The following is a 16,105-nucleotide window of genomic DNA, read 5'->3' as shown; positions in this document are numbered from 1 at the left end:
ACAAATCCAAATGTTGTAACTTTTAACCCCTTGACTTTTTGTCACCCCTTACAGGGAAACTAAATGAGATAATCCAGTCAACTTTGGGGAAGCAACTGTCACTTCTTTTCAATGACAAAAAGAAATGTAATTTCTAAACTCATTTTGCTGCACCACTGTCAGCACACACCTATCTGATTTAATCTCCAGTGTCACATGCATCATCTTATTTTATATATATATATCTAACCTGATGGTTCAAGTGATGGCGGCACTACTTCATCACACCCTGATGGATGGATGCTCAGCTAAAATACCAGTGGATATTTCTTAGACACATGCCACTAAGATATGGAACAATGACTAAAGCCTGATGTGTGCTATGTGAGTGTTGAAGGAGCTCAGTGTTCCTCCTACAGCATCCTCTCTCTGCCCTCTAGTGTCACCATGAGGTGTTGGTCAAGCTGCTCTGCCTCTCTGAGCACAAACTCACTGAATGATAAGACAAAACACGACACGGTCAACAAGCTGACGTTTGGTTTATTCCTTTATTAGATGTTAAGAAAATCCACAATGAAACAAAATAATTTACTCAGGGTGTACATGAAATTAGAACAACAGAGCTACTCGGGACAGATGGGATTTGGGGAGATGGAAGAAAGGGGCAGGAGGGTGGAGGAGCATCTAAGGTGGGAATGAAGACGAGGAAAACTCAAGTTTTCAGTGCAGGATATGTTCTTCAGACCACATTGCAATGGAAACTCTGCGACCCTTTCAGTGTCAGTCCAAATGCGCGTACCCTCACCGAACGCATCCTCGTCACGTTTTGTTTTAAGAAACACGGCCTATCGAAGTGGAAGAATTAAATGGAGAAAGGTGTGATGCGTTCCTTTAGACTCCCATGTTAAGTGCTTTTTTTGTGACTCAGCTTCTTGCACACATTCGCACACACACACGCAGTCACATCTTTTCAATCACCGATTTTACCTCATTTGTAATTTTCTTTTTTTATTAAACCAAAATATTTAGTTTAATCCAACATAAAAAGATGGAGTGTGGTGTTTGCATGCTGCATTTTCAGAGACATTCCATGGTTTATTTTATTTTGTTTTTTTAATCAGGTGTCCCTCATTCAAACCAACATGCAAAACAAACTGAATGACTTCTCTCCTTAAATTCTTGAATGTTTACATGCGCCAAGGTATTGCATAGGAATCAGGGCTCTTAAATTCCCCTCCACATTGCTTATGCAATCTACAATGGCTTACTTCTTTTTTTCCTCTAAAACTATAGCTCTAAAGTAATGACAGTCACCTCTGTGGCTCTGCTTGGAAAGAACTCCTGTCAGTAATTTCTGCTCTACAATCAAAGAAAGGTTTTACATTAATGCATCAATGCACTGTCACAGGTCTGAGTGTAGATGACACAGTATGCTTAGATTAAAAAATTCCTGAGTGTCTGATGACTGTCAAAGAAAGGTGACAAGGCCCTGAAGTTGGAGTACCTTTCATTCAGCTACTTGGGGTTCCATTTCTGTTTGAAGTGGTGTTGGATCGAACAAACCTTTGGGCCTTTACATACAATCTCTGCATTTTTAAATGAGGAAGCCGTTTCTGAAGCCATGCCCGCAATGGAGACACCTTCACCTGCGACAGTGCATTACAGCGAGTCCGCTCACACTGCTCACGCATTTTTAACTGCCCACAAACGGAGGGATGCTTTTAGTTCTCTGTGCTTCATTTTCATGGTATCATGTGACAAATAAGTCACCCCGCCACTGTCCTCGTAACGTGTTTTCGAGTTGAATTTAAAAATAAATTCTAAGCACTAATTTGTTCAGGGTGTTTTGAATTTAGAGGACATTAATGCGTTCGCATTTTTGTGAATGTACGGCTTTGCATACGTTCACGTTTCTCTGAGATAAAGTTCTAGTACACTCACTCTGAACCAGTGCCTTCACGACTTACTGTTGCCGACACACACACACACGCACACAAACACAAACACACGCCTACATACACACACATAGACATTGAGACATTACTCAATATTTCAACAAGATATATTGTAAACCAAAAAAAAATAAAAACACACCTCATATGGAAAAAAAAAAAAAAAAAAAAAGCGTTTGTACCTTAGTGTAATTATGCCATGTTTTTGGTTTGACCATCGCCCTGCCTGCCTGTTAAGTTAGACTTTTTTATTGATCATCAGTCAACACTGACTGTCCTTTCTGCTTGGGAACAATGAACTGAAAAGTTGCGTAGAAACGTGAGATTTAAATACCTGCAAGTAACTCTGCTTCAGGCTACAGGCCTGACAACCGAGAGATTACCTTTAAAAAAAAAGAAGAAGAAAAAAAAGAAAAAACCAAGCCACATTAAGTAAGAACCGCCATCAGGCAAAACTTTTTTCTTCTTTTCACAATTTTTGCAAAAAGATATTCATGGAGTCTGACTGTCTGGACTACAAACAAAACTAGGCTATGCCATCTAATCACAGCCATATTATGGAACTGCAATTTCAAAAGATTGTTGAACATATTCATAGCACCAATAGTCTGTACCATAGAAATTACAAAAAATAAAACAAAGTTTCATTCAGTTGCAACACAGGTGTCTGCAGAAATGGCTGTAGTTATGTTTTTTCATGATGGGTCTTTACCCCAAAACACAAACTTTTCTCTTCCCCTCCCCCAATTCTTTTACAGCAATGCATTTCAAGTAGATTATTAGTATTTTTTCCAACAAAACTCCTTTTGATTTCCTGTTTTTTTATTTTTAAAAGGATTTTTTTTATTTTAGCCTCACAAACCATACTATGTCTACTACTAGCTTTAGTAAGACTATCACCATTCAAAAATCAGACTCATTTATGATAACTTTTCACACATGGGGAATTCAGGTATATTTAGAAGAAAAGCTGCACACATTCTCTACTTCACATTCAGAAAGTCGTCCAAACAAACTATTTAAATTAAACTCTCAAATCCTTGCACAACTCAAAAATCTCAACATCCTTGTATTATCTTTCTGAACACAAGATGGAAAGTAGAGGATGCGATAGCAGTTGTTTCACACAACATTAGGTTCAACTAGAAAAAGAGGAGTGAGACTGGCTGGACGAACACACATGCACAACCATTCAGACACCACCAACTACCAGTATCCTAGTTCAAAAGCAAAATGTTGGGAACAAAACAGACGAGGATAGAACAAAAGATTGTCCCTACTACCTAACTGTGAGACTTGAATGAGGACCAGTGTACAGAAGAATCAAATGAAACAAATTCTAAAATGCCTAAAATGCATGTCCGCACATGGCATCACTCAAAGACAGAACATATTGAGTTTTCCTATTTTCACTCACTTTTTGTTGATCCGATCGATTACACAAGGTTTTAAGTTAGTAAATGAAAACCAGCAGGGTTATGTGTGGGGGTTTTGAGGGGGTGTCTCAGAAAATTAGCCTACATTAGGTTTCCCAGCTCTGAGATGACCCCGAATCTTTGCTGGTAGAGGTCCAGTCACAAAAGGAGAGGAGGGTTTCCTCTCCACAACAGGTGTCTTCTGTAGAACTGGAGTATTCAAATGTTGCTGCTCCCTGGAGAAGGAAGTCAGGCAAAACGGTTAGCTTGATGCACAAGTGAATCAACACGCTGCATCTGACTGTTTACTGCACTGGGGCTTCCTTTACCTCCTGCATCTGTTGTGTTTTCCAACTCTAAAAGGGATCCAGACTGCAACTATTAAGTGTGACTTCATGACCATGTTTAGACCATGTCTAGAGTTTGTTAGCCGTCTTGCTGTGACCCTACAGATTCTGTAACCTAACTAGGAATTTCAGCTTGATTGGAATTGCAAATGTTTTTATCAAAATCTCTCAGTGGATTTTAGTGTTACCTTAAATGGGGATACTATTTAGATAGCTCACATATTTTGGTGCCTCTAACAGCAGAGGCTGGTTGTCAGTAGTTTACAGGTCTGTCTCTAGAAGCTTAACACCTCGGCAATATTTGGCCAATCCATCATCCTCTTTCCTCATGAGCAGCGTCTTTTGTGTCATGGAAGCGGATGGGTCATATATTTCAGTGTAATGACATCAATTAAGCATTTGAATGCGTTGGCCATAAAAAAACTGAAAAAAGGCAGTTGCTAGTAGATGAGCATAAAATTACAGATACTGTTAATTACTTTGAATGGTTGTTTAACTCAACATGCTAGTTGTGTATATAACAACATCCTGTTACATTGCTGGATATATTGTCTAGTGGTCACTACTAAAAGATCTCCAGTACAACATAGTGGGAATTCACACATTCAGACAGACTGATCATGTTTTGTTCGAGCTGACATCAATCAAGGTTTACAATCAATAAAGAGCACTTTATTTTGGGTCACTGAACATTGGTCTCCTCTTGTGGAGATAATGTTATTGATTTAAGCTGTCCACTTAATTGGCCTGTTAAACCATTTGACTGGCTAAATCTGGATCCTGCAGATGCCACTGTTTTCAAATGTCCAGGTAAGAAATAATGAAAAAGCACAATGTAAATATTGCAGTGGAACTGGCTATGTTCTGGGTCACAATGAGGAAATGTAGTGTTTTCACATTCTCTTCCTGGCTTCCTCCATTTCTGTGGATTACCAGCTTTACTCTGATGTACTCACAGTCCATGGCCTTTACATTTAGAATGTTACTTTTACCGCTGCGCTATTTGTTGGTAACTTTAACTGTTATTAAGTTAAAACAATATTGTTTGGTAGCTATGATGTATGAAATTATTTCATTATCAATAAACATACAAAGACTTCATTCAATCGGTTTATAAAGCACTGATTAATATCTATGGAGTGAAGTCTATGGAGTGAAGTCACTGTAGATCTGTTGTGGCAGGAGGGTTTGTGTACGAGTTTAATAGTTTGTTCATCACACCACAATCATTATACTTAATTTCAAATGCAGTTTTGCATCAAAACCTGCACTTTGCTGGTAAAGTAAGATGCAGCGGCAGTGGTTCTCTCTCTGTGCTGGTGAATAAAATGTAAACAATGTCTGGAGGAGCCCTGCTACTATTACTACTGCAGCTCAGCTCCAATCATCCTAGTCATAGATTATTTAAGTAACAACTCTGAGTTGCTGAGTCACAAGGCTTTTCTCGCCCCATGGACATTACGAAATATTGCCTGCACAGGGTTACAAGAGTTCATCAGTGCAGGGTCCGATGCAAGACTTCTCACTTTCAGACCAATTTTCAGTCACCTTTCTGTTTTGGAACAGACAAGTACAATACATTTAGTTAAAGTTTGGGACAGGTAGAGTTAAATAAGTTGTTGAAAACTTAGTTGATACTGATCAACTCTCCAACTAAAATAAACTGTCACTGGTGTGTGTGTGCGTGATGTGTCTGAAAAATTTGTTTTTGAAAACAGGTTTACCTGTACACTGGGATCCAGGGAAAAGGGGGGAACAGAGTTTGTTCTGCCACCAGCACTCATCTTGCTGGTTGCCAGTTCCTCCCTGTCCACTTACATTTAAGAGAGGGAACTAAACAAGACAAACGAGAAGTGGTTAGTGTTTCAGTAAACAGCTGCCTGACACATCACAGGTGGAACCCATTTTACAGAGGATGACAGTCCATGAAACAATGTGCGGTTAGGCCAACATCTCTTAAATTCTCAGATCATAAATATATTGACAATCTTAGGAGATCATTTTAAGAAACCCTCACCTCTGGCACATCTCCAACAAAGTCATAAGCAATCCCATACTTGGAGATCTGACCTGCTGGTGCACATAAGCAGGACTGTTTTTCTCCTGAAGATTCCTCCTTTTGAATCTTGCCGACTGCAACGTCCATCTCTCCATCTGCAGTCGATGCAGCGGCTGCCGTTTTGCAGTCTAAGCAAATCTCTTGCTCAGCGATTGGCAGGAGGGTACTGGAGCCCTCCTGTGAATCCAGAGAGGTCTGGGCACTCTTCTCCATGCCAGACTTCTTTAATCTGGGTAAAAATTTACCAGATTCCAGTTCTGACTTCCCATAATATGGGCCCTCACATTCTGCATCCTCCTCCAGAGGTTTGAGGTCTGCCTGAGGATCATCGAAGACGTCCACCGGCGCCAGGACGGGAAAACTCATCTCCTCTTTGTCGGTCTCAGCCTCTGAATCACTCACTCCACCAGGAGATAACTCTGAGGCCGATATTGGTCGAAAATGAGTCCTGGGGGAAATGCGAATGGCCCTGTACTGCGTCCGGTTGATGCCATATATTCGTGGGTGGAAGGCTTCATTCTCAGAGTCCGAGCAAAGAATAGATTTAGGCTTGAACCCTGGACTAAAAGAAGCCATGTCCTCAGGCTCAAAAGAACACTCAACATGGAGGACTTGAGAGAAGGGATTGTTCAGGTTGAAGGATGCGAACGGGTATTCTAAGCCTTGCTCCTCACTATGCAAACCTCCGTAAGATCCAAGCAAATCTTCATGGAAGATGAAAGAAAATCCCTTATTCAATCCATCTCCACCTCCTCTAATGGCCTGGTCACTCTGCCCAAAGGAAACAAGAGGCCTCCACAGGGGCCTGTGCCCAGGGGCAAAGCAGCTGCCGGTGTTCATGAACACATCTGTGCCAGCGATGGTAAGCATGTCTGAGCTAGAAGCAGAGGCAGCTGCAGCAGCACACTGTAGCAGGCTATCTTGGGTGTCACTTGGCGGCACAACAGCCCAATTCTTATCGCCACTTAGTGTCTTCAACTCTCCATACACCCCTCCTAGGATGAATGATGTGCTCTCCTTGTCAGAGTTCAAGTCCCAGGGCTTGGACGGAGTCATGTAATCCCCAGCACCATCTACCTTGGAGAGTTTGTTTTTGGCTAAGTCCTGTTCTTCTTTCTTGCCTTCCCAAAGGTGATACTCCGACCGCTGCACTGCTTTTTTCTGAGGTCCCTGAATTGGAACTCCTTTTGCCTGCACCTCCAGACAGCTGCAACAGTAACCACTTGACTCATCTGAGAATAACCCCTCGCTTGGTTTTTCTGCTCCTTGCCTTGATACAGATTTGTCATCTCCTATTGCAGTCCAAATGTCCTTTATTATCCCTGAGCTATAGTCATCACTGTGTTGGTTTGTGTTGTCCGAAAACATGCCAGTGCTGTACTGTTTACTATCATCCTCTTCCAATGCTATACCACAAATGGACTCCAATTTAGATTTTTTAGTGAAGGTCTGATTGGATGCTGTACTAACACTGACCTCCTCACACTTGCGGCCAGAGTCTGCTTGCAAAAAATCCAAGATTTCATCCTCCAGATATGTACCAGAGAGAGGAGGGATTATACAATCAATCTCTTCGTTGCCAATTTGAGCAGCATCCTCTGTTGGAACATTTCCTTGCTCGTTGTCTGAACGAGTCTCCTCTGAATGTGACCACGGACTGCAAGTTCGTGTTGAAAGGTTGGAACAGTGTTCAGTTTCGTCAAAGGCACTATTTTTGGTCCATATTAGCAAACGAGACTGTTTATTAGAATGTGGGTCGAGACAGCTACTAGAATCTGTGTTGTTTTCGTGACCAACGGTCAGTGAGTCGCGGGGAAAAGGAAAAGTGGGGCTGTCATACTGCAGCTCAAAAAGAGAGAAGCAGGATGAGTTCAAACCAGATGGTTCACTGGTGGCTTCAGGAACAGGTGGCTCGTCCAGATTTCCAGACAGTTTGCTCAGGGTGAATGAAACGCTATCTAGAAGGGGGGAGAGCCGAATGGGAGAGTCTCCTATGAAGCTTTCTCCATCTATGTCTTCTGAAGTAGATGGCGAATAACATCCCCACACTTGAGCCATGTTTTCAAGATCCTCCATTAAGAATCCAACAGATCCCGAAGCTTCCTGTGAGTCTGCCCGTATTGCACTTTTCCCTTGCTGCTCAAGGCCATCTAACACTAAACAACATTCTGCCTCAACATCTCTTTGCTCTTTGCTTTTTTGTCGAATCATGCTTAAGATCCGACTCTCTTGTATTGAGTCTGAGGCACTAGTATCCAATATGGATTGATAAATATCTACTTCATAGAAGTGAGTGAATTCAGACAGATGCTTGTCATCTAAATTTCTACCATCCTCTGGCTGAGGGCAGCTTGAGGTCCCAGTGAGTTCAGCAGTTTCATCTTCTGCTTCGCCAGGCCCTTCCACAAAGTGCCCATCCACAAAGGAGCCCGCTGCTAGGTATGCTCTCTGGTAGCTTTCATTGGCAATGCACATTCCCTGGATTCTCTCCGGCAGCCTCTCTATGTCAGGTGAAAAAGCAAAGCTATCAGGAGATTCAACCTTGCTTCTATATTTTGTTTCCAGCTTGCTTTGTCTGCTGCTGAAAGGTACAAAATACTCTGTGATGGGCTCAGTGTACCAAAGTGGCTCCTCCATGTACTCCTTTTTGTTTCTGGCCTCAACTCCGGACTCCTTTGCTTCCTTCCCGCCTGGATCTTTACGAATCTCCTTCAGCGGCCTCTTCCCCTTTTTGTAAAGCTGTGGTTGTTTGGCAGCACCTCCAGTGGCGCTGCTACTGCTCCCTCCTGCGTTTTTTCGTTCCTCTTTGTCATTTACCTTCACCTGCAACTTCAACTGCCCGCTGTTGCGTGTTCTCTTATTCTTTGCAGCCTCCCTAGATTTGTGCCTTATTCTAACTGCCTTGCTTCTGGATGACTTGGTTTCACCCTGGTTCCCACTTGAGCTCGAGCCCGCCTCACTAGAACCAGAGGACCAAGATCTGGGTCTGTATTTGCCTTCAGACCTGTGTCTTGTCTGTCTCTTAGAGTGGACGGTAGACTTCTCCTCCGCTGCTGTGCCACCATGGTAACGATTTTCTTTCTCCCTCTTACTTCGTCGTTGCTGGCCTCTGTCGTTGGTCACAGCAGTGATGATACCACAGGCCTCGATGTTTCGCTCCTTTGCAGCTTCGCCTTCACTGGTGCAATCTTTTGGGGACGAGGTGTCTGTGCTGGTCTGTGGGGCTGCAGAGGATGATGAACTTGAGTATGCGCAGGCCTTGGCCTTGTTCCACACCGTCATGATCTCTTGGAGACAAACTGGTTTCTCTGACAAAGGAGGGAAGGCTTCATAATACCTGTAGTCACAGCAGATGAGAAAAAACAATATATTTAAATGCATTCATAGCAGTAGAGTTAAATTAACAAATAAATGGGTGTATTCTGCAGCCACCTAAACACATACTGAGATATCTACAATATCCATGATGTGACTTACATTTCCACCTGGTCCTTTGAAGAGGGGGACTCAGCTCGCTCTGGAGACTGAGAGCCATCAGATTTCTTTTGAATCTGTTTTTCCTCTGTAAAAACACAGTGAATATTAAGACATCTCATTTAAGCAGTTATTATTTAGCTTTTCCTATTTTTTTTTTTATCAAAAAGTTCTAAATATAGTAATAAATGAGAGCTCCCAAACCTTTCTGTTTGTTTTGGATGTCCTTTAGTTTAGAGCAAAGCTCTTCAACCAAGCTCTCAATTCCAGAGTTCTGCACAAATGAGAAAGACAAAAAAAACAGATTAAGAACTATAGCCAAGTACTTTAACTGCAGATGCCAATTATATGCATTATACTTGTGAATGTGACAAAACTTTACACTAGAACAAAAATTAGTTGGTCTGAGCACATAAATACACAAACATATTTGGCAAAGGTTGTATGCCAAGCAATGTCAATTAAAACACTTCATCACCTTGTCGGCAATCTACTCAAAAGGAACTCATAACAGGAATGACTGATGACGATGTCAATATCACGGTAGAGTAGTAATGATACTATAACGATATCTTGCAAGGATCAATTGACTTTATAAAACTGTGGGACACAAAGGGGGCACCGATTTCCAGTCCTACAACCTTTTTTCCTCTCTCTAGTCTCTCTAGTAGTGATGATACAAAAACAGGCCCTGGAGTAAACACAAAAGAATAGGTAACTCCAAAGACAGCCACTATGACGAGATCCTGGAGCCTTAGTAACAATTCAGAGTTCTCAAAAGCTACTTTGACCCCTAATGTGACCAAAAACATGGAATGAAAGGCACAGGGTTGACACAAGTAGAGCCAGCTAACTTATGAGAGCTGAGGCATGCTTGGCCATGACTGTGCTATATTTAGCTATGGTACAGAAATGCTTTCAAAAGAATAAAAATAAAAAAAGGGCTTTAGTCCAAGTGATTGCCTTACAATGTTCTGAAACAATGAACGTTTACTACATGTCCTGTTTAGCACCTTCTAAAACTGACTAATATGATGCGTGAAAAACATAAAAACAAGGGCTTGAAATAAACAAGACAACCGAGTTCAAACGCTTCAAAACACCAAGTAGGCACTGTTAGAGCAAATAGCCTCAACAAATCACAACATAACGGCTCCTCAGTACCAGTCCTGCTACACTCATTTCCTGTTCTCTCTGCCAGAAAATAATATTCCTTACCATGCTACCTCATGAAAAGCAGAAAAAAAGTTTTCTACTGCCCTGTGTTTCCTCTTGCATCATTGTGCTAATGCCGGTCAGCTGACAGCCAGCCGACTCTGCTGCTCGCTGCTGCAATCCTGTGCAGCGTGTGCTGGTTAAAAAATAGACCGCAGAGTCCAGTCCCCAGAGAGGAGCTGAACACTCCTCTTGCCTTGCAGACCCTTCCCCCTACCCTCCCCTCCAGCACTACGTTGTGTCATTCTCAACTAGATCACACCTCCCTTACTACCGCTGGCCAGACAAAAATCTCTCCGAAGCTTTTCTTGCATACAAAGTTACAGAATGAAATGAATATAGTCCTGGGATATGTGGTTACATTCAAATGACATTCCTTTGAAGGTCACACATTTTAAGTGAGGATAGCTTTCTTTCAAATAAATTTAACAACTTTAAACAACTGACCTTAACATAACCTTTCCAATGAAAACTAACTCAAGGTGTGGCCACCAAGCCAAATGAGGTGACGATGCATGCACAATGACGAACTTCCCTTGTTCAATGCTTTAGCCTCCCACATTGACACAGCTTTATTCACTGTCTATTCACCATGATTTATGCAATTAATACCTGCATGACTGAACCTTAACAAGCAACAAGGAATACTACAGTAACACATTCCTGACATTATTAGACCAATTACACCACCATGTTTTCTGTGCATTAAAAATGCATTTCATTCAAAGGTTTCATACACGATGAGGCAGGTCAAACAGTTCAATGCATGAGTAGTGACTGGTTTGCATTCCTCCAAAGCAAGTGATTCAAGTTAATGACTATTTTACACTACTGAAAAATAAACGATAACTTTAATGACACCACTCCTAAATGTTGAGTGTCACAGGATTACAACAGGCTAAATGATGATGCTGCTTACTTCATCAGATGCAGACCGGAGGCATTGCACAGCGGCTTGCTTCTTCATTTCCTCAAGACTCAGGTCGGTCCCTCCTTTCTTCTTACTCTTGCCCCATTTCTTCCCAGTTCCCTTCTCCCAGCCCAAAAAGATGTCATTTTCCTTTCAGACACAAACCAAGAAAAATCAGTAACAAAAGACAAACTAGTGTTAAACAGTAAAGACAAACATGGAAAAAGCATATGAGGATTAAACAAATAGTATACTAAATATGTATTAACAGTTCTTTGCCCTCCATCAGAAAACAAAAGAATTGTTCAGTGGTACAAGCGTCACCACGTGAAAGAAAAGCCCCATTGTTAACCTCTTTTGGCGAGTTGATGTCTTCTCTAACAAGGCCATTATATTCACACACTAACTTCCCTTGCTGTATTAAGCCCACTGCCCACTCAAGTGACAATCCATAACACTAGCAACGACAAAGCTTTCTGATTTGACTTGAAATATTTCTTTAAGGTTGTGGGAGCCCACCTGGTCCTGCAGGTCATAATCGTAACTGTCATGCAGGAGAAGGCTGAGGACGTAGCGGGTGTAAATCATGGCATCAATCCCGCACTTCTCAAGCTCCTGGCCAAGCCAGCTTTGTACTGGACCCAGCGACTGGAGCAAGGACATCTCTGAGGCAGGCAGGGGGCCCACGTGGGGGTAGGGGCAAGAGAGGTTTTCAGGAGGAGCAGGACCGTCGGAATCGGTGCTCACTGGACGCATGGGACCTCAGGTGTTGGCCATTCTCAGGTAGAGCAGCATTGTGATGGGTAGTTACTGTAGGGTGGTTGGTGGAGAAGGGTATAGAGACAATGAGGCAGAACCTTGGGAAGAGGGGGGCAAGTCACTCCAGCAGGACGCACTGAAGGGGCTCTACATGGGGAGGCATGTAGGATGTTTTTTTTTTCTTTTTTTATTGCTTTGAGCAAAAAGGGGGATTTCACTCGTCAGGCATGGCTTATGCTGCTGATTGATCTCAGCTGCTGAGCAAAACACAAGACGTGTTTGCGTCTCAGTCGGAAGAATCCATTTTGGAGCTACGTCTTACTTCAACGGCACAACCTGAAACAGAAAAGCATGCATCAGTGTTTTTTCCCCAATGTTGAATGTTTGAAAAAGCAAAGATATAGTCAAAGATCTTATTCATACCCCACCCCCAATCCTTACAGAGCCAAGAAACAAGGCCTCCTTATAGTTTTTTCAAAAATGAATGACGGCTTGAGGTCACTGCTTTTAGAAATGGAAATTATATTTCATTTCATTTTAAAGAGAAAGGAACAGGGGGACAAACATGATGACAGATCCTACCACAGCACAGAAGGTTTGTTCCTTGTCCCAAGGGATGTTTTTAATGACTGTTCAAAGCCTTGCTTACCAGCAAGCTAATGGGCTCCTGAGAGAGCATGAACTCTTAAAATAATGCAGACAGCAGCCACTATCATGGCACATTATGGTGGTAAACCCTCTTCAAAGTGATAAACAGCTTATCATGAATTACTGACTAACCATAGGCCTAGGTTTAAACCATGATGGTGTGCATTTTCCTCAAAATACAGCACATTCACTACACAGTGACCTCTCACATTAATGTCAAAGTATCTCAGCCGAGTTATTCACGCCTGTGTGTGTGTGTGACAACCCTCCCGTTCACTAAATGCAATGTAACACAAGATCTCAGTGACAGGAGAAGTGGTCATGACCACATCATTTTGAAACAGCTGAATGATGGGAATGATTTGTAATTCTACAAAAAAAAAAAAACATAAGACACCATTTTACTCTATCTCTTTTACTTATCATTCCCTCCATTACAATCTCAAAAAACATCAGCTGAATAGCTCCAGTTAAGAATAATGACACCAAATGTGTCCAGGACTGGTGCTCATGACCCAGCAACTACAAGCAGACTCAAGCAGTTGAGTATAACTGTGTGGGCGACGGACAGGGAAACGCTTGCTGTCAAGTGCATGTGTTTCATATGGCAGCAGTGGACCGACGTGAAGAGCAAATGGAGGCTGCACCGATTTGATTGGCTGGCTCGGTCGTCACTCAACAGTGGCATATTCTAGGTTACCCGTTAGAGACGTCAAAAGGGCAGGATAAGAAGCTTTGCAGTTTGTCACCTTTCCATTTCTGCAGTCACAACCATTTGGCTGGAAAACATTTTGTCAGTTCAGTCATTATAAATAGACAACAGGAAGGTTTGCTAGCTTCATCGACAATCGCTAAATATGGCTGACCAGTGTCTACAACCCAGCTGTTTCTTCCATGCACACTAGCCCCGGCAGCTAGCTCCTGACTGCACTGTTCACACGCCAACTTTATCCTACAACTTACTACATACCGCAGTTATTCTGACATGAAAGGGTCCACGGTTAACTTGCGAGAAACTTACTTTACTGTGAGTGCATGTGTAGTTTTCTAACATTAACATTACACTGCTGGACTATCGAGTGCGGCAATACAACTAATGCAGAACAGCTAGGAATGGTATTTGTGATCAAGTATTGGTGTAAATGTTACGTTGCTGTTATACAGAAGCCGGGGTTAGGAAACAGCTGAAGTTTTGCCTAACGGTGCACTGACTTTTGGTGTTAACGTCGGCTGGCGTCAAACGGCAAGGTTAGCTGGACCCCGACCTTTAGCTAATAAGCTAAGTTAGCCAAGTTAGCTGCCCGTCTGTCATTCGGCAGCGCTTTATTATATCTACGTCTACCCAACATTGCAACATTCAGGGTAAAACAGTATGCATTTCAGTTTAATTTAAGCACGATGCCCCCCGCCCCCGTCCCTTTGAATACAAATGTTTGTTTGGCTTATGTCGGGCAGGTGAACGGAAGCTGCTTCTGTACGGTGACATTAGAGCCCTGACGGTTCTCCATTAAATAGTTAGCTAGCAAACAGCAACACGCGACCGTTAGGCCAATTCTAAACTTTCGGAAAACGTAGCACCCAAAATGACAAAAAGTCAACACAATATTACGTCAGCAGAAATGTCCGATGCAGATTGAAACAAACGTTTGCTAACGTTAGCTTTCCACTAATGCTTGTTGTTGTGTCCGAGGGGGAGGAGGAGCGGCTGCCCCGGTAGGCTACCAGAGGACTGTCAGACGTTTTCCCTTCAAAAATGTACGCCATATCGTCACACAGCGAAAGAGCAAGCTGACTAAAAATTAAACACCAAACGCGGACATAGACACCACGGCGATAAACGAGGGCTCGCTGATTTACTTACCTGCCGCGGGCTGAAGTAAAGAGGAGCAGCGAAAGGGGAGCGGCTATTTCTCTCCCGCTGCCGTTCCGAGCTCAAGCTCTGGAATCCGCTGCGGTCGCATCGCGTATCATGGACGCCGACAGAAATGGCGCTGTTTTCACATCCAGTGCTTCTTCAACAACGTCAAAGAAACTGACGACATTCCGGCTCCGACAGGAGGAAGGTCATTCCTCTATTACACTTGATACACAGAGCCACAATGTCCGCCTGAGAAAAGCCAGTTTCATTAAGTGAAGGACTCTGAATGCGCCACCCTCCGCGTTCGTATCTAGGCAACAAGGCAAACCTCTACCGTCCTACTCGTGTAGGTTTGATTCCTCCGCTAGGGTATTGCATCAGAAGGCCAACTAGTACTTATCTCTACTCAAACTAAAGCCAAATGATTAATGACATGGAGCAGATATGAAATATTCTCTTTTGATTTAGGTTTGAATGAATGTGTATAAAATGAAAACACACAAACACTGATAAAACAAAAATATATTTCTTTATGCCCAACTACAAAATACATTAGGTTTAATTTACTGTTTTCACACAATGTTAATTAAATGCTTTAATACACATGTCTGATGAACATAGTAAATGCATTTATAAATTGAACCCCACCATGAATCACATTTCTGTGCAATGCTACCATTTGTATGACTGGATCTTTGGGTTTTAGATATCCTAGTAATTATCCTCCGTCCTTAGAAATAGCCACTTCTTCAATTGTTTTATTGACAAAACAACAAAACTGGGGTTGATTTTAGATTTATTTGTTTCAGTTTATTTGATTTAGACTCTAATTGTTCATGTGGTTGGGAAGATGTGTCTATTTGGGCAGATGCACAAATACACCTGTCCTCTGTTAGAAAATGACCTTTCAAGATACTGGTCGTTTTTACTTTTTATTTCTGCTATGAACCAGTGTTTGGTCAGAGCAGAGGATTCCTGCAGCTTCTGCCATCGTTGTCATCGGTGCTGCTGCTGTTACTGGACCTCTATCTAATGCTCCTACTACTAACTTTAACTTTCTATGCTACACCAGAATTTCCCCCTGGGGATCAATAAAGTAATTCTATCTATCAATCTATCTAAAACTGTGGCATTACCATGAGTACTAGTGCTGTTTTCTAGTGCCACTGCTCCGCAAAAGCAAAAGTAGAGCAGTGAGAATTTGTAATTTGAACCAGCAACCATTTTCCTGCCTCTCACAGCCACTAGGTTACCACTAACCACTGAGTGTGTGTGTGTGTGTGTGTGTGTGTGTGTGTGTGTGTGTGTGTGTGTGTGTGTGTGTGTGTCTGTGTGTTGGGAGTGGTTCCTTTTATTTAGAATGACCACCTGCCCCTCATAGTGTGGCACACTTCACCTGCCCTCTGACCCTGGGGGTGATGACCTCTGGGAGTCAAGACCTATTCACCAGCTGTTTGCACTCCTGGCACACACACACACACACACACAC

The 16,105-nt window shown here is 42.4% G+C and overlaps 1 protein-coding gene across 1 annotated transcript; it reads right to left on the bottom strand.

The window, feature by feature from the left end:
* Positions 1 to 508: 508 nt before the first annotated feature.
* On the bottom strand, positions 509 to 14,726 carry kiaa0232 (KIAA0232 ortholog). Its single transcript, XM_070854411.1, has 8 exons — positions 14,620 to 14,726; positions 11,871 to 12,446; positions 11,361 to 11,501; positions 9,431 to 9,500; positions 9,230 to 9,314; positions 5,711 to 9,089; positions 5,418 to 5,526; positions 509 to 3,582 (listed from the first exon to the last, which is right to left on the bottom strand). Exons 2-8 carry the CDS (start codon positions 12,105 to 12,107, stop codon positions 3,566 to 3,568), a joined length of 4,038 nt encoding a protein of 1,345 aa, XP_070710512.1. The 5' UTR covers positions 12,108 to 12,446; positions 14,620 to 14,726; the 3' UTR covers positions 509 to 3,565.
* Positions 14,727 to 16,105: the final 1,379 nt, after the last annotated feature.

The sequence above is a fragment of the Pempheris klunzingeri genome, chromosome 23 (assembly GCF_042242105.1).
Source record: "Pempheris klunzingeri isolate RE-2024b chromosome 23, fPemKlu1.hap1, whole genome shotgun sequence".
NCBI lineage: Eukaryota > Metazoa > Chordata > Actinopteri > Acropomatiformes > Pempheridae > Pempheris > Pempheris klunzingeri.
This window is presented reverse-complemented; position numbering and strand designations above follow the sequence as displayed.